The sequence below is a fragment of the Crassostrea angulata genome, chromosome 4 (genome assembly GCF_025612915.1).
Source record: "Crassostrea angulata isolate pt1a10 chromosome 4, ASM2561291v2, whole genome shotgun sequence".
In the NCBI taxonomy this organism is placed as follows: domain Eukaryota; kingdom Metazoa; phylum Mollusca; class Bivalvia; order Ostreida; family Ostreidae; genus Magallana; species Magallana angulata.
The window spans coordinates 31264141-31282987 of NC_069114.1; the positions used below are offsets into that span (position 1 = coordinate 31264141).

Here is an 18847-nt window from a genome sequence, read left to right on the forward strand (position 1 = left end):
CATCGTTCACCGTTCATCAGCGTTCACAAAATTATGTTCAGCGTGCGCTCAACGTGCGCATACCGTTCACTCACCGTTCAAGTGGGAAAGTAGAACGTTTCAGTGTTTTATGTAAGTGTTCCACATCTCTCCTTGGTATATGTCTGTATTACATAATCAGTGACACTGTTTATCGAATCGTCTGCTATTGTATGTACTCGCAAATTTTAAAATTTTAAAGCTACCTGTGTTTGAAACAAGTTTTATCAACTATTGCTGCAGCATGACATACTAACACTATAGAAAGGCAATAAATCAGATCCGCCTACAAAAATGAAGTGGTGGTGGAAGTGCGCTTTGGTTGGACTTGTGTTTCTGAATCGACAAGGTAAGATTGTATATCAGTATATCAATCAATGGAGGCCGATTTGTGAAGAAGGTTTTCAAACCTTTCAGAGAGAAGTTTTGATGATATTACTGCAAGATAACTATTACTTGGGTTGTGGCTGCCAACACATGTTCAGTCACATTTATATGTTACACGTCAGATTTTGTCTTTTTAGTTCTGTTGTTTTAATTAATTTATATTTGTTTTTTTTTTTATTTTACCAATCATTTACTTACTCATATGAATAAAATGTTAAAATGGCGAAATGGTGAAGGGCTGTGATTTTCTCTCTCTCTCTCTCTCTCTCTCTCTCTCTCTCTCTCTCTCTCTCTCTCTCTCTCTCTCTCTTTCTCTCTCTCTCTTGGGAAATTTTGAAATCTTCTTTACCTGAATGTTCATATCACACAGCTTTTTTTATCAGTTTATGAATAAAAAAATATTTTGTTTTTCATAATGAATTTTTAAATTGAAAATAAAATGTTTGCCAGTCTAATGTACGCCACTGTACAGTCCTACTGACCTTCACAGTGCTTTGTTGTACGCCACTATATCTGTCACTGAATAGCACACTACCTACCCCACTGTACCATAATTTTCATAGATAAAATCTTTCTAGATATTTTCAGTATGATATTTTCTTTGATATTCAGTTGTTTGCAACATTTACATACAAAAAGAAATCAACAAGTCGTTAATATTTATTGATGTTTCATGTGATTTTTTTATTGATACTGAATCTGTGGATCACAAAATAACGATACTTTTATCCAGATAATTGCCCTGAAAATAACAAATCATTATTTTTCTAGCACAGTGTATATATTTTTGGTTGTTTTATTTTTCATTGTGAGAGATGTAACATACATTTTGATAGCGGACAATAGCGCTACATTTACATTGGCATTTGTAATAAAATGCTCTTTTCAATTCAACACATGTTAATATTATCCTTTGATTGGAAAAAAAGAGCAGAGTAGACACTGGTAGAAAAAATTCATATAGGTCATATGAAAGAAATATAAACGGTGATATAAATTTGTTTTATAAAGTGCTTGTCGTTCCATTATAATCATGGGGAACCAGCTAGATTACAGAATTATGGCAGCTAAGACCTACATGTAGATTAATATGACCGGGCTGGTATTTCCATTTGTGTCGTAAATTGTGCTCCAGCTACTAAAAAACCAGCCAATTAACTCAGAATCAACAAAATATATCCATGCTTGTTCTTTGTGTACTCACACCATGGATTCCTGATGATTAAACAGCATATTTTGTAGATAGCACTCAAATTCCATGCTCTTATGTCGATTTCTTTGGATAATATTATACCGGTAATAACGCCTACTGCAGTGTGCATTATGATTTGAACAATATATTTATCAGTGACATATTAAACGGTATAATCAATCTTAGCATCTTAGCATTTTTCCTAATAGTGGGGTACAGTAGCTCTATCTCTGTACAGTAAATTACAGTGGATTTACAGTAAGGTAGAGTGATTATACAGAAGATGTCAGTCAATTTTCAGGAATATCAGTAGGTTGTAAATTCAGTACTAATAGTGATGAAAGTAAAACAAAAGTATTAAGGTTGGACTATATCTGATGCCATTAGCAATCGTATCAGTAACATTAAGACATATCCTTATACTTTCATCACAGGTTCGTGTTTGTCTTCTGAACTCGCTGCTCTGCAGAAGGAATACGGGGAATGGAGACTTCAGCGCTCTCCGGAATACGCCACCACTATTGGTGTCTACAAGCACAACGACCAAGTGGAGAACTATGCTTATTCTGGATTTGTGGAGGAATATGTATGTCAAAAGGAATAAGAGGCGATGGAATTCGGCTTATATCAGACTTTACATTGAATAAGTTTTTTGTGTAACGTTAGGCACGTAGCATAGTTTCTGAACATTGGAGGGGGGACTGATCCTAAATTTCTTGATAAGCAAAAAAAAAATAATAATAATAAAATAAAATAAAATAAAAAGTAAGCAAATCATAAAAATCTTTTTCATTTTTTAACACCCCCCCCCCAAAAAAGAGTGGGCCAAATCCATAATAACTCATTTTTTGATACAAAATTTTAAAAAAAAATATTTGCTGGATAAAAAAGTAATGGGGAACCCTCTAGGCCCCTTCTCTTGCTATGTGCTTTAGGTAAAATTCCTCTGTACTTCCTTAAAAATTTAAAAAGTGTTCCAAAAAGTCTTTTCATTTAAGCATTACAATTACATCAATAATATAACTTAGTATACTTTGGGTATTAATATATATACTGATTTTTATTTTTAGAACAAATGTTTCGGTTTACTCACTCGATTGAAAGAGCAAGTTAATTACAACCAGCTTGATGCCAAAGAGAAGATAGATTATGACATCTTCAACAATACACTGACAATGATTGTTGAAGGCAATAATTGGAAAGAGTAAATATGATACGAATTTTTACTTTTTAAAACAGAATGCGTGTCTGTGTAAACATTATTTTCAATTTCTTCAACTTAAAAAAAAACGTTTGTATTTCATTCATTTGATTTGATTTTTATAGAAAAAATACGTCACTGAAAAGTTTAACCTTGATGTTCACTTGATGTTCAAACGGAAAGGGTACATTATGTACATTGAATGCAACTCGACATTTTTCTGTCCTTGTGTTTGATGCGTGTGATTAATTTCTATGAGTAGTGAATATAAAATCTTTACATAGATTTGAAGTGAATTCCGTACGCTTGGGGTTGAATTAAGAATACACATGAAATCCACAGTTAAATTTGATGAAAAAAGATTAAACTTTCTAAAATACACAAAATACACATAAATACACAACAAATTGAAAAACCTCTAAAGAAAATTTCTAAACTTATCTTAAACTTTTTTTAATTGATTAGTTACAGTGCCCTGAACCCCGTCAACTTTCTGGAGGGTCCACAAATCGACCCCACATACTTTCCCAAAATTACACCTTTTGATACAGTTGGTGACTATGAAAACTACGTCAGAAGATTAGAATTACATCCCGCTCAGGTAAATACTAATGAGTTTTAATTTTCTGCAACAGATACATGTAAATATGTTTATTGATTTAACAGGGAGTAACCATGCACATAGATTAAATACTTTATAAAGTAGAATATCAAAACTTGCAAATGTTTTCCTTCATATAACATTGTTTGCGTAATCCGCTGTTATTTCTGGATAACATCAGCCTATGTCAAGAAGTCAAAGCATGGATTATCTTGGTTTTAAGTTTTTCTATGTACTCAAACAAACAGACGTACGTTAAAACACACGTAATTCTGTAATGAAAACATAATTTAGACATTATGAACGAAAAAAAATCTGTATTTTTACATTTTTATATTTTCATTCATTATTTTTTACAATATATAATCATTAATTGTGGAGTTACATGTAATGATCAAGGCTTAAGATTCACGCTATTATATTTAAGGATTGACATCTTAACAACGCGCTCTTGAAAATTACAATCGCAATTTGTCAAAGTGATTAAAATCAGTTATAGTTTATTTTTCACTTTTATAACAAGTCTCGATCAAAATCACAAACGCAATATCACAGACATTTCTTGTTTAGTACATTCACGGTCAAATTTAACTTCTTCAACTTCTCTGCTGGTCTTGTTCCGTAAAAGAAATTAGAATAGCTTGTCTCTGTAACGTTCGAGGGAAATCATTATGCTTTTGAATATAATTTTTTGATTTTATCTGAAAATGATTAAGTAGACTCTAATTCAGCTTTCACTCGCTTTATTTTCAAATTTCCAACCTCTCTGTGACTATGACTGGAAATGGTAATTTTCCGCCAAGCTTTTTCTTTTGTTTTTGTTTTCAATTGTACAAGTGAATATTCTTTAATGTTTCATTTTATTAAAATGTAAAAAGTGTTGTCTTTTCAAAAGTAGTGTTATAGTCATTCCTTATGATAATCAAATACTTGCAACATTGTTCATCTGTTTTCTGTTACGTCTTGTGGATTTCTAAATCATCACAGAAAAGAAAGTATGGAGCAGTGTTATCGTCATAATTTGCAACGAACGGAAATCTGAGAAATAAGGTATCATTTTTTGGATGTAAGTACGGACTTTATTGGATTTGATCACGTGACCATGCCAATCCGTATTCATACCCCTGATACACATCAAAAATGATACCTTAATTTTTTAATATACTTTATATCTGTTGCAGAGTAGATTAAATATGCCGGTAATAAAAACTACTATTGAATCTGTTCATAAAATATTGATTGCTCTGTTAACTTTTTGTGTTTTTGAATTTAGAAGTCATTGTTCCTCTCTGGTTGTCTTTTCCCATCAGATAGACGATATGATAGGGCGATTCAATAAATCAATAGAGAAAGGCCACACTTATCATAGAGTGTCAGTGGTACGTAGTATATGTACATTGTAATTAAGGACTGGTTAAAATAAGTAAAATATATTTACGTACATGTATAAAGACTTGAAACTCGTATTACACATTGTAATATTCGGGACCAGAAAAAAAACAAGTCAGACATATTTACGAACGTAGACTTAAAACTCGTATCATACATTGTAATTAGGGACCGGAAAATAATAAGTAAGTAAAAATACTTATCAATAAATCTTATATATTTCTTTTTCACACTTACCGATTTGGTCACGACACACTGCCCTGTTACAGAACAAAGTTCCTGGACAACTTCAAAAGTTATTGACTAGCTACAATACAACAACCTTTCCATATTACAAGCCATTGTTAGACCAGTTGTCAAAATTACAGACTATTAACGATTCCATACAGTAAGTACATAATTACATATCTTTCATCAGAAAAAAGAACGGATCTCTCTCTCTCTCTCTCTCTCTCTCTCTCTCTCTCTCTCTCTCTCTCTCTCTCTCTAAAGACGGATTATGAATTGTACAACACTATTGTTGTGTAGTGTTTTATTGCTTAATTTGTTTTCCTTTTAGCGTATACATGTTAACTATTTTTCAATGTATTATAAATCAAAATACTGAAGATCCCAAAATAAATTAAAGTATATCAACAACAGTGATTCGTGGATGTTCAAAGCACCACATTTGTCTCTTTATTAGGTTTCCTCTATTATTTTATCATTTGTCGAGATGATTTATCCTCTAACAATGTACAGTTTCCTTTAGTGTATAATTTTACGGTAATCACATAATTTTACTCTTGATTGAAATTTAGATAAAATCCTTATATACTTAACGTTGGGATATAATTGAGATATAAACACTTTGCTATAAATAGATTTCAAATTCCCACTTTTAGTGAATATGCAAATAAACAGTGAAAATTATATATCATATCCCTGAGAAAACGTCACTTTATGAATTTTATATTAATAACATTAATATAAAGTTAAAAATTTGTATTTTCCTACCCTTGTCATAAGTCTACATGTGCAATCTGATATAATAAAAATCAATAAAAAATTCGTTTTATTAAATTTGATTTTAGAACAGAGTTTCGAGAAAGGGCAAAATCAGCTGTTGAGAAGATCATTAGGAAATTATCAGACTTAAAGTGGTATATTATAAACGTATGGCATTTTCTCATTTCTTTCATTTCTATTTAATGATTGCTGCCGTTAACCTATATTCTGTCATGATATTTATTGTAATTTAGTCAAAATATCAAGGACTTAATGTTAAAGATATACCTTTTTCCGTCTTAGGTTTACTTCAACCATCTAAGAACTGAATTCGGAGTAAGTAGCTGGGATAATGGAGCAGCATTTTACAAAGCCTGTCTGCAGTGGCATCTTTCATTAGATATGACACCTGAAGAAGTCCACAACAAAGGTCTTCAAGAAGTAGAAAGAATCTCATCGGAAATGAAAAAAGTAAGTTGTCTTAACGATTAAATTGGGTTGGATTTAACATATTCTTTTAATAGCCTTGTAAATAACAAATTCCTTTAAAAACATGGTTACAAAAATTGAATTCCGGTAGCAGTGTTATTATAACTCTAATAACGTATGTGAGAAATCAAATCTATTCTATTGTCAACATGTTCAAGTTGACCTTTATCGTTCTTATAGAGAAAAAAATTGTTAACGTAATTCCAAATTCAGTTAAACCAGTTTATCTCAACTTTTCAATTTTTTTATATAACAGAGGACCAAATGTCAATTTCATTCTGATAATATTTTATTTATTTCTAAGGTTATGGCAAAACTCAACCATCATGGATCCGTGAAAGATTTTTTTGATAACATCAAAAGAAATCCTTCTTTTTATTTGCAAACTGGTGTAAGATACATCTATTTAATACATTAACTTAAAAATACATCATTCTGATAATTACAAACTTTCAAATTAAACTGAATAATTCATATTAATATGTTTCGCATTACAGGATGAAATAGTTCAGTGGTACAAAAGCGCTATTAAGAATGATATTGAACCAAAGTTATCAGCATATTTTAAAGACCTACCAAATTTGCCTATTGAGTAAGTATTCGCACATTTCATACATCAGCCAAACAGATTCTTGAAAGAAAACATATGTGTTTTTTAAATAAAGAAATGCTTAGATGTTTTGAGATATTAAATTGTTATCTTTGTCAATATTCTTTTATGTATTTGATACTTACTGTCCATTTGCATAAAAATGTATCATTTTTCAATTTTTTTTAACTTTACGTCTCTACCTGAAAATAACTTCAACATATACAGGTTTATCGGCAGTTGTATAGCATGCCAATGTTTACATATGATAAACAATACAAATTCATGCACCGAATCAACACCTTTGCTATGTCATGGCACTTTTTTTCTCTTCTATACAATGTATATCTCTTTTAACTGTCTTCTGGAGGGGTAAAGTATTATTCAATAATCCTAAAGCTTATGGACAACAAAACACTTAAGGAAAACAAGTTAAAAATACTATCAGTAAACTGCCAATGGCTTAATGACTTCCATAAGAGGAAAGATGTTTTCAGAAGTCTTAAAATGAAAAACCAGAATATTTATTTTTTGCAAGACACATTTAAGTGAAAAAGATGAAATGTTGATACAATCTCAATGGGGAACAAATCTTTCTTTAACTCATTTTGAACAAACTCTAGAGGGGTGGCAATTCTTTAAAATAACAATTTGAATGTAAACTACATAACATAGATAAAGACGATAGTGAAAATTATCTCATATTAGACACTACTGTTGAAAATATGCACCTTTTACTGGTAAATATATATGGCTCAAATTCAGATACACCAAATGTTTACTCAGATTTAAGGAATAAAATTGACTCTTATTCTGAATACACAACATATTATAATTGGAGGTGATTTCAATTTAGTAATGAATAAAGACTTAGAGTTTATGAATTATAAACATCTGAATAACCCAAAAGCAAGAATAGAAGTTTTGAATTTAATGGAGACTTTTAATCTTGTGGACATATTTCGGAAAAGTAATGCAAATTTAAAAAGATACTCATGGAGAAGGAATAGTCCTATAAAACAAGATGGATTTTTTCCTTATATCTGAAACTCTAACAAACAGAGTACCACATGTTAAATTTGAAAATAGCTATCGTTCAGATCATTCACCAGTAATTCTTGAATTTAAAGTAAATGAATTTATGAATGGGAAAGGCTTTTGGAAATTCAACAATTCCCTATTAGTTGATACAACATATGTTAACTTTATAAAAAAAATTGGGGAAGGAAAAAGACAATATGTTTGTCCTATATTCAATATATTCAAAGTAGATAATTTAGATAATATAATAAATGAAAATATCAGATTTAAAATTGATGATCAACTTTTTATAGATATTCTTCTTAGTGAAATAAGGGGCAAATCCATTTCATACTCTGCTTTTAAGAAAACAAAATCAAATGAAAGAGAAAAGGAATTAGAAAAAGAGATTGCTTGTCTTGAGCAGAAATTAAGGGAAAACTCCTTAGATTTATTATCGAACAAACAAGATGAGCTACTCAACATAAGAAAAAATAGATGAAAAGGTCAATGTATCAGGTCAAAGTCTAAATGGATTGACGAGGGAGAAAAGCCATCCAAATATTTCATTAACATAGAGACTAGGAACTACATAAGTAAACAAATACCAAATATTGAAAAAGATGAGGGTCGGTAATTTTTTATCAAATGAATATATTATAAGAAACTAAATTGTTTTATGAACACTTGTATAAGAAAAAGAAATTATAAATGAAGAAAGTTTCCATGAAAAGTTAAAAAAAATAGTGTCCTTAACTTAATAGAGAAAAGTCAAATACCCTTGAAGGTCCTTTAACTGATACAGAAATTCTGAATTTCCGTAAGAAAATGAAAAATAACAAAAGTCCTAGCGCTGATGGTTTTACAAATGAGTTCTTTAAATTCTTCTGGAGAGACATAGGAACATTTATCACAAGAGCAATAAACCACTCTTTCAAATAGGAAACTTATCAGAAATAAATAAACTAGGTGTAATTACATGCATTCCCAAATCTGGAAAACGTAAACAATTTCTGAAAAATTGGCGCACCATTACTCTACTGAATGTTATTTACAAGCTAGCTTCAGGAAGCTTAGCTGAACGCATGAGAACTGTTCTAGATAAATTGATAAATAATGATCAGACTGTATTTTTGAAGGGAAGATTTATTGGGGAAAGTATAAGACTTATATATAACCTTATGTATTATACAGAGCAAAACGATATACCGGGCCTTTTATTGTTAATTGGTTTCGAAAAGGCTTTTGACACCATCTCATGGAGTTTTATCTCATAAAACACTAGACTTTTTTAATTTTGGAAAATTCTCTTTTGGAAAGAAGTCCTCTGGTTAAAAATAATTGAGCAAACTCCACTTAGTAAGCCCTAAATTATAAATGATAATATATGACACAATACCAAAATCACCGTAGACAAATCAAATATTATCAAAAGTTATGTTATTTAAGGATTGATTTTTGTTAGTGATCTATTTAATATAGATGGAACATTCATAAACTTTGATGAATTGAAACACATTAATCCAAAGAGAAATTTTATAGAGTATAGTAATCCATCTGCATAATCTCTCTCTCTCTCTCTCTCTCTCTCTCTCTCTCTCTCTCTCAAAATCAGCTTCTCTTCATATTAAATATGCAAATTTGTACTATTAAGTAGAAATAGCTTAAAGATTATGTAATATGTTTCTACAAATTCTCCAATCACCTATTATGTCATATATGTCCATATGTTGTGAAATGAAAACCCCAATAAAAATTTCGTATTAAAAGTGTTAAGCCAAACCCTATAGATGGCCTTTTCGGTCAATACATACCAGGTCCGCCAGATGGCTCTCGACCGGGAGTTTTTCAAGTGAACATCCATCGTCCAAACCAATCGTGAGTGCAATAAATAACACTATTTTGTACAGTTTAATGTCACATAGTAAACGTGTGTATGTTAACTTCTATCCAAATAACGACAATATGTTACTGTTGCGAATTGAATAATCTCTTTTGATTCTAATTGTGTTAGTTTTGTTTGGAGAGAAAAAAGAATGGATAAACTGGAGAGACAGATAGAGCGGCAATAGCCGGTTAACTCTTTGTGACATTGATAAACATTATTTTCCTGTATTTTTGCAGCGTAAAAATTGACTTTATGGCTCTACTTCTTCATGAAACACTTCCTGGTCATCATTTACAGGTAAAATGTCCTGCTTGACACAAAATGATAACTTCTTTAAATTCACTTAAGATAATGTTATTTACTATTTAGAAAATATCATCGTAAAGAATAATGTATTTTAGTTTTAAAAATGTTTCAAAACTACGTATACGTTGAACAGTGAGATAATTTACGAGCGCTGTTCAATATATAATATGTATTGTAGCAATAACGCGTTAAAATATCTCTATGATAAAACTCTTGAATAGCTTTATTCAATACCTTTCAAATATAATAAACACAAACCTTAACCATCGCATAGTTTTTTATGTTATAGTAATTTCAATAGAGCATAATTTCTTGCTAGGAAAGTATATTGCTTAATCCAGAGATTCTGGACAATCGTAGGTATATCATTGATGATGAATATTTTCAGCCACCATTTCTGTCTTTATTTTATACTGCTGAATTGTTTAATATTTCAGATTAGTGTTGCGTCGACTATCAAAAATCCCAATTTTAGAAAATACATAACTGGATATTTATTCAATGTTCCTATGGAAGCCGCGTTCTATACTTCGTATGTGGAGGTAAGGTGATGAGCTTGTCGCAATAACATAAACTCTACATTGTATTTCTTTAAACCACCATTTCTGTTAAAAAGAATTAACTTTCAATACCTATATGCTTATAAGACAATAATCTGATAGATACATAGAAAGCCTTAACGTTAATTGTTAAAAAAAAAAAACTTTCGTGCTTTTTTGTTCGAGGCAATGCACCGCACTTGGTAAAAAGTGTATTTAATTAATTTCCTTATTTTCCAATCTGTTTTTATCCATTGATTGTAATCAATCGTCACTTATCATGATTCCATAAAGGTGCCTCACTACACCTTTAAATAGTTTTTCAAATCAGCAGAAAATAACTTGATTATGATAGATAGCACGATGGGTAAGAAATACATGTATATGTGTCAAATAAGCGAAAAAAAATGTGCAATTTTAGATAAAAAATCATATTTTCAAAAATTTTATTCAGTAAACATGAACAAAAGTCCAAGGCGAATTCGAACTCATGACCTGCAGTTCACAAGCCTGAGCTATAACGATTGCAATGTGCAATTTTAGATAAAAAATCATATTTTCAAAAATTTTATTCAGTTAACATGAACAAAAGTCCAAGGCGAATTCGAACTCATGACCTGCGGTTCACAAGCCTGAGCTATAACGATACCCATCTGAATCGATTGATACAAACAGTTTAACAAAACATTTAAATCGCTATCTTGTGACGTAGTGTCTTAAAAACATTATAAGTCTCGGTGTGGTGAAGTACTTTAAATTGCATCTTTGATAAAATGTGCTTTGTGACGCTATCTATTTAAGGTTTTTTCTGTTTTCAACTGAAAACCTTTTTAGATCACCTGAGCCAAAGGCTCAAGTGATCTTTTCTGCACAGGATGAATGACCATCTTTAAGTCCTCCTTAAAGATAGCTTAAAGGTGTTTAAAGGTAGCTTAAAGACGATCTTTAAGCCATCTTTAAGCTACCTTTAAGCTATAAGTATTGCTTAAAGGTGGCTTAAAGAAAGCGTAAAGATGGCTTAAAGGCAGCTTAAAGACTATCTTTAAGCCACCTTTAAGCCACCTTTAAGGACAACTTATAGGTCCTTAATGTCCAAACTTCTTTAAGCCACCTTTAAGCCACCTTTAAGCTACCTTTAAGCCACCTTTAAGCCATTAAAAAAATTTAATTCAATATTGTGCTTAATTACCAACAAAATGTATTAACTTTATGAAAGAAAACGTATTAACACGGTTTTTGTTCTAGAAAGAAAAATGGAAAAAAAAAACACAAAAAAAAACTGGCCACGGTGAGAATTGAACCCGGGACCCTTAGTTTACTAGCATCACCACACTTCCTCTGCGCCACGGCAACTTACATATTTATGGGCGTTTTTATATCCTATATATCAGTGGATATTGAATCACCTGTATTGAATGTGTTTACTTGAAAAGATTTTGATAAACCATTCAGTTTGTAACAATCAATTATATCTAATTTATAAATTACATGCATGCATGTATTTAGAATGAAATACGAAACTTGGTCTTCAGTGAACAAAAATATATTATACCTAAATGGAAACCGTTAGGTTCACTATAGTAGGCTTTCTTAGTTAATAAATTTAAACCGAGTAGATATACGTTCATCTAATTTATAGCTATAAAAATCTAAGAAAGAAAATGAAATCATTTCTTTTATTAAATGCATTGATACTATTAGGGTATTTGTTCAATTTCCCGCAATTTTCCGGTTTTCATGATCGCGGCGCCGTTCCAATATGTTTAAATATTTACATGTAATTGTATGTACATGTACATGATTTTTAAACTATCAATTCTATAACAAACAAAATTACCAATTACCGGTGATGTATTTACTGCATGTGGCAATTGCAAATGACTTGTACATACAATTGTATGATGTGCCAGGCCGGGTATATTTGACATATTTACCCTTATACATATATTTAAATAATCAACCCCTATTTATGATCACCGGTACATTAATTAATTAGCCTCAAGATTTTACTCTTACATACATGTATCGTTAATTTGTAGACGTAACATCTTTGAAACCCAGAGCTAGGAAATAATACTTTGAAAATGAATTACAAATGTAAATTAACTTTTATTCACTAGACTTATCGTATACTCGTACATACTAAGATTCAACGCCTTTAGAAACCCTGACGTGCACCTGGGCACACGACACACCTGTTGTGTATATCTTGTATATTCTGTGTTAGTTCCAGGGGTTTTCTTAAGTTGGACAAACAATAGACTTTAATTAGATATACACAAACATGCACCTGGGCACACGACACAACTGCTGTGTATATCTTGTATATTATGTGTTAGTTCCAGGGGTTTTCTTAAGTTGGACAAACAATAGACTCTAATTAGATATACACAAACGAACAATACTATGTCTAGACAAACAAAGCAGTAATATCCTGCCCGATATAACAAAGGCAGTTGAGAGTCTTTTCATCTTTAACATGTATCTAGCAGATCTAGAGTTAGAAATAATGAAAATTGAAAAAAAAATACAAACCTTCAACCGAATAACAAATTAAATCATGCATTTTTGGTCCATTATCTTTATTTTGTTTAATAACCGGATGAACTGAGAGAGAGAGAGAGAGAGAGAGAGAGAGAGAGAGAGAGATTTTTTTCACCGATTAATTTATAATAGGAAACAAACATACTTTATTTAGTTTTTATGCACATATTAAGATACAGAGACTGCGCTCATACCTACAATAATTTTGAAACCCCCAAAAAATTATAAAGAATTTTATAACGGCAATCTGTGTCCATCAGAGCGGTGCTGGTGATAGCGATCTGTGTTTAATGGAGCGACGATTAAAACCACCTGGAACACCCGCCCCCCCCCCCTCCTTGGAAATTATATTATCACTCGGATGACCCCCTCCCATCTCTATAAAAGAGCTTTTGCATTTAATATATGTTTTTATTGTTCAGCTTGATCAATATTGACTTAAAGGCCACTTAAAGACAGTGTAAAGGCAGTGTAAAGAGAGCGTAAATGCCACTTAAAGATGCTTAAAGGTGGCTTAAAGGTAGCTTAAAGAAGTTTGGACATTAAGGACCTATAAGCACTTGCTTAAAGGTGACTTAAAGGAGGCTTAAAGGTGGTATAGCCTTTAAGCTCCTTTAAGTCACCTTTAAGCCACCTTTAAGGACTTGCTTAAAGATGGTTTTTCGCCCTGTGCTGATCACAATTTGTCCGTTGTCTGTCGTCGTTGTCGTTGTCGTCGTTGTAAACTTGTCACATTTTCATCTTCTTCTCAAGAACCACTGGGCCAATTTCAACCAAACTTGCCATAAAGTATCCTTAGGTGAAGGGGATTCAGGTTTGTTCAAATGAAGAGCCACGCCCTCTTTCAAGGGGAGATAATTAGGAATTAGTGAAAAAGTAATGGTGTATTTTAAAAATCTTCTTCTCTAGAACCAATTGGCCAGAAAAGCTCTAACTTGCGTGGAAGCATCCTCAGGTGGTGTAGATTCAAGTTTGTTCAAATCATGATCCCCGGGGGTAAGGTGGGGCCACAATTGGGGGTCAAATTTTTACATAGGAATATATAGAAAAATATCTTTAAAAATCTTTTTCTCTAGAACCAATTGGCCAAAAAAGCTCTAACTTGCGTGGAAGCATCCTAAGGTAGTGTAGATTCAAATTTGTTCAAATCATGATCCCCGGGAGTATGATGGGGCCACAATTGGCGATCGAATTTTTTGCATAGGAATATGTAGAAAAATATCTTTAAAAATCTTCTCCTCAAGAACCAAATGGCCAGAAAAGCTGTAACTTGCGTGGAAGTATCCTCACATAGTGTAGATTCAAGTTTGTACAAATCATGGTCCCCAGGGGTATAGTGGGGCCACAATTGGGGGTCGAATATTTTGCATAGGAATATATAGAGAAATATCTTTAAAAATCTTCTTCTCAAGAACCATCTGGCCAGAAAAGCTGTAACTTGCATGGAAGCATCCTCAGGTAGTGTAGATTCAAGTTTGTTCAAATCATGATCCCCAGGGGTACGGTGGGGCCACAATTGGGGGGTCAGGTTTTTACATAGGAATGTAAAGAGAAATATCTTAGTTTTGAAAGTCAATTGAGCAAAAAAAGCTGTTACTTGAGTGAAAGCGTTCTCAGGTAGTGTTATATATATAGAGAAAAATCTTTAAAAATCAAATAAAAAAGGATGAAACTATAAAGGGGGGGGGTTGAATTTTTACATTGGAAATAAATTTGATCATTCTCAAAAATATTTAGTATATAGTATTACTGATATGCAATCATATTGACATTTGTTGATTCTCAGTTGTTTAGACTGTGGTCCTGGATAATTGTTGTGCCACATATAAGGTTCAAAGTTTGATATAGGTTTTTATTTAGCTGATTTTATTATGTCTAGTGTTGCTCAGGTGAGCGATGTGGTCCATAGGCCTCTTGTTGTTATTGCTTTGTTTCTTCTTTTCTATTATCAAAGTCTTCCGTTTCCAATGAAATACCTTATTGTTTTTGCTTTGTTTCTTTTCCTATTCTATTATTATTATTATTATTACTGATTATACTGTTTTTGCTTTGGTTCTTTTTTCTATTATTAGGGTCTTCTGTCTCAAAAAACTGTAGTGCCCTTTGCAAATTCGAACGTCCCGTGATACTTCCATTCATCTCCAGTTAGAAAAACCTTAATTATAAACCTTGATTTTGTTTAATATTTTTTCAACATTTTAGAATTATCTTTCAACAGTGTACAGAGACGCTCTTACGAATGCAGAATATATATAATTTGTTTTAAATCAATCCAAATTATCGGGATTTTTGGCTTCAAATTCGTTAAGCGACTGTTCCCGTGGCGAGTAGTTGATAAGTGGTGGACTTGTGCCATCTCAACTTGGGTTTACTCCCCAAAAGCCGAATGTTTTTTCTCCTTAATTGTGTTTCGCTTTATTAGTGTATTTTAAAATGGTAGATTTTACTTATTTATGCTTTGGTTTTATCAAAAAACCAACCAAAAAAAAAACACCTCAAAAATAGTGCCTTTTTACCAACATAAATATATGTCTATTGAAATCTTTAGATAGAGTTAACTGGAATTTGAAGAAGTATTCAGAAATGATAGTCTAGAAAAGAAGAACTATCCCAATAGCCCTTTTTAACGTGCATCAAGACCTCTATTTGTTTGCAAAGAGATCGCGTCTAGTATTCATTCTATTTTCTTGAAATTCTATCAATCGGAAAAAAAATCATAATGCAATAATTATCAAAGTTTTTCATACAGACAATCAAATTCGTGTTTCATACTCTGCACTTACTACTCACACATTTATACTTTGCACAAACTTGTATACATAACTCAAATATACAATATATTTTGTTAGAAAATACAAAATGCTGTGCTTATACTTATTTTTTTTAATGTAAAAGAAGCACGATGCAACTTTCTTTTCAATATGAAACAGCAAACAAGTGATTTCTATAATAATAATCTCTAGAAATTACACATAAATCTGTAACATTCCATCTTAAATGTATACAATTCACATTTTAATGTGTAGAATATACACTTTAATCTCTGAGTTCTACAATTTAATCTTTAATTTTAAATTTTAAGTGTGAAAAAAATTTAAAGTGTCAATGTGGCACTGATACGCTTCCATGTCATGGTCAGCATATTAATAATAGAATGAAATATTTTTCCATATATTTTTCAGGGCTGGGGACTATATGCAGAGTTTTTAGGAGAAGAAATGAAACTGTACAAAACGGATTATGATTTGTGAGAACAATTTAAATTTTTGAATATATAGTTAAAAGTCTACGCCAGCGTTCAAATCATTCATAAGTTTTTGAGAGCCTTTAATTTATTTCAGAATGGGAAGATATGGATTTGAAATATTTCGAGCCAGTCGTTTAGTGGTTGATACTGGCTTGCATTACTATAAGTGAGTGTGATGTACATGAAGCTTAACTAACTTGATGTATTGAAAAGTTTTTAAAAATCAGAATTGTACATATTATTATGTTATCAGACTTTAACATGTCTAATAGTGAGTGAAGAATCTTTTTTTTTTTAATTTAGCTGGACAAGAGAAAAGGCTATAGAATATATGCTGAACTATACTGCATTTAGTGAGGAAATGATTGCCATCGAAATTGACCGGTATATAACTTGGCCGGGTCAAGCGTGTGCATACAAGATCGGTGAATTGAAAATAAAAGAATTACGTAAAAAGGCGGAGGATAAATTAGGTTATTTTTACATCACTATACCTTCATAATGTTTGTCAGTAATGTTGGAACTCGACGTTATTTTCATATATTTATTTCAGCAAAAAAAAAAATATATGTGTCAATATTAAACGTTATTAACTAACATTAAACTGCATTTAACTCCATGTTAACATTGATGATTAGAATAATGACTGTACAGAAATGATAGTAATTAGTTTTAGTTTTCCTTACGGTTCAAATAAATGTGTTTGTATCTTAATTATTAAAAAAAATTGAATTGTTTTTAACTCAACATAAACATTGAAAGTGAAAATAGTGTACAGAAATAATAATACGTAATTTAATTTTTATTGTTCTTTAAGGTTCAAAATTTGATATCAGAGAATTCCATGCTACTGTTCTAAAAGCCGGATACCTTCCTCTACATATCCTTGAAAAGAATGTGAACCAATGGATTTTGGAAACAAAGAATAAGGCAGCAGAATCAGCTACGAAGTGCGCTTCTAATGGTGCAAATACATATACCAGTTGGATAGGTCTTACTGTCATTGCGTTGATTTTGTTTATGCAATAAACCTAATACCGGACCATTTCAAGTATAGAAGAAATGACATGTTTACTTCCAATCCACAGGTTTAATCGCTTCTTTTCACATTTTTATCCTGTTTCTTTTTGTATTGGTCCATTGCCAAAAAAATATTGCTTTTTTGTTAATTCTTATCTCATCTCTACGATTAATTAATCTTCGTTTGTATAATGTTAGTTACTATTTACCTCACTCAAAATGGTATAAATCCTACATCATTTTATCAAAACATATTTTGTGCATACATCTTTATTGCCTTACCTTATTTACGCTTTTTGTATGTTTCAGAACATAAATATCTTGTTATACTAATATGTTATATCAATCAAAGTCTTTTTATGGTAAATAGTGTTTAATAATTTACTTTAACAAACTATCTGAAACGTTTTCTAGTGTAAATTCCTTTTGTGAAATGATTGTATAAGGAAATTCCATATATGAAAACCAGATAAGCTAGGTTTAGAAATGTTATAGGTATTTTATTTAGGAAAATACATTTTACATTTTAAAGATGCAAACATTTCTTGTATTAGTGTTTGTATGTTTTAGTTTTGTTTATTTTAAAAATCACTTTGTAATGCCATAATGAACGGACTGTATAACTGTCAATAAATTTACTCAAACTACAGCAACTGCATATCCTTTTTCAAATTCGAATAGAATACAACATGCTACATTTTTTTTCGAATTTGCATGCAATTTTTTACTTTCTTTTAATCATTTTAATTTACAAAATTTTTGCCAAATTAATGCTTGGCTAGATGATTTTTTACGTTAGGGTTCAAGATGTGTATCAGCTCTGATTGGAGAAAATACGCCGCCTTTAGAGGATGCTTCATAATGATTAGATGTAAATTTCCCAATTTTAAATTATTTTCTAGACATAATCAAACTCGATATTGGAATGAGTAGTCAACACTTGGGGAAATAAAAAAAAACACAAATTGCATTATCCAAAATTCCAAAATCACCAAGAAACCCATGTAATTATTTTATACATTTTACGCACTTCAACTTCAAATAAACCTACTTCACGGCTGTGGTAGCTAGTTGACCGATGCGTATGTTCCTAGAACAAGTTCATTCTTGACATCAACCTTTATGAACGCATGACAACTGTTAGATGTGATGTGCTATGTATTTTGTCATTTATAAACAAAGGAAAACAGTTTGACAAAATGCCAATGTAATTTTTAACCCTCTTCGAGTTTAGCAAGGTAAAGAAAAAAATTTTAAGGCACATTGAGACTGTCTCTGATCGAAAAAATAATTGCGTTATCAAGCAATACATAAATTTTTTACTTTGTCATTTGTACGGTGTGGGTAAAAAATTATTGTTTAGTATGTGCCTGCCACTGATTAAAGAATTTACTTTAGCTAGCAGACTTACAAGATTTAATTTAATCAAA

General features: G+C 31.2%; 1 protein-coding gene across 1 annotated transcript; it reads left to right on the forward strand.

Moving 5' to 3' along the window:
- Window positions 1-102: 102 nt before the first annotated feature.
- Window positions 103-18031, forward strand: LOC128179380 (uncharacterized). The gene is made up of 17 exons (XM_052846789.1): window positions 103-367; window positions 2032-2183; window positions 2668-2801; window positions 3264-3399; window positions 4710-4778; window positions 5058-5176; window positions 5862-5943; window positions 6079-6246; window positions 6569-6655; window positions 6762-6856; window positions 9644-9751; window positions 9998-10058; window positions 10505-10609; window positions 16333-16397; window positions 16492-16563; window positions 16701-16870; window positions 17215-18031. The coding sequence occupies exons 1-17, from the start codon at window positions 313-315 to the stop codon at window positions 17424-17426; spliced, it is 1890 nt and encodes a 629-aa protein (XP_052702749.1). The 5' UTR covers window positions 103-312; the 3' UTR covers window positions 17427-18031.
- The last annotated feature ends 816 nt before the right edge of the window (window positions 18032-18847 follow it).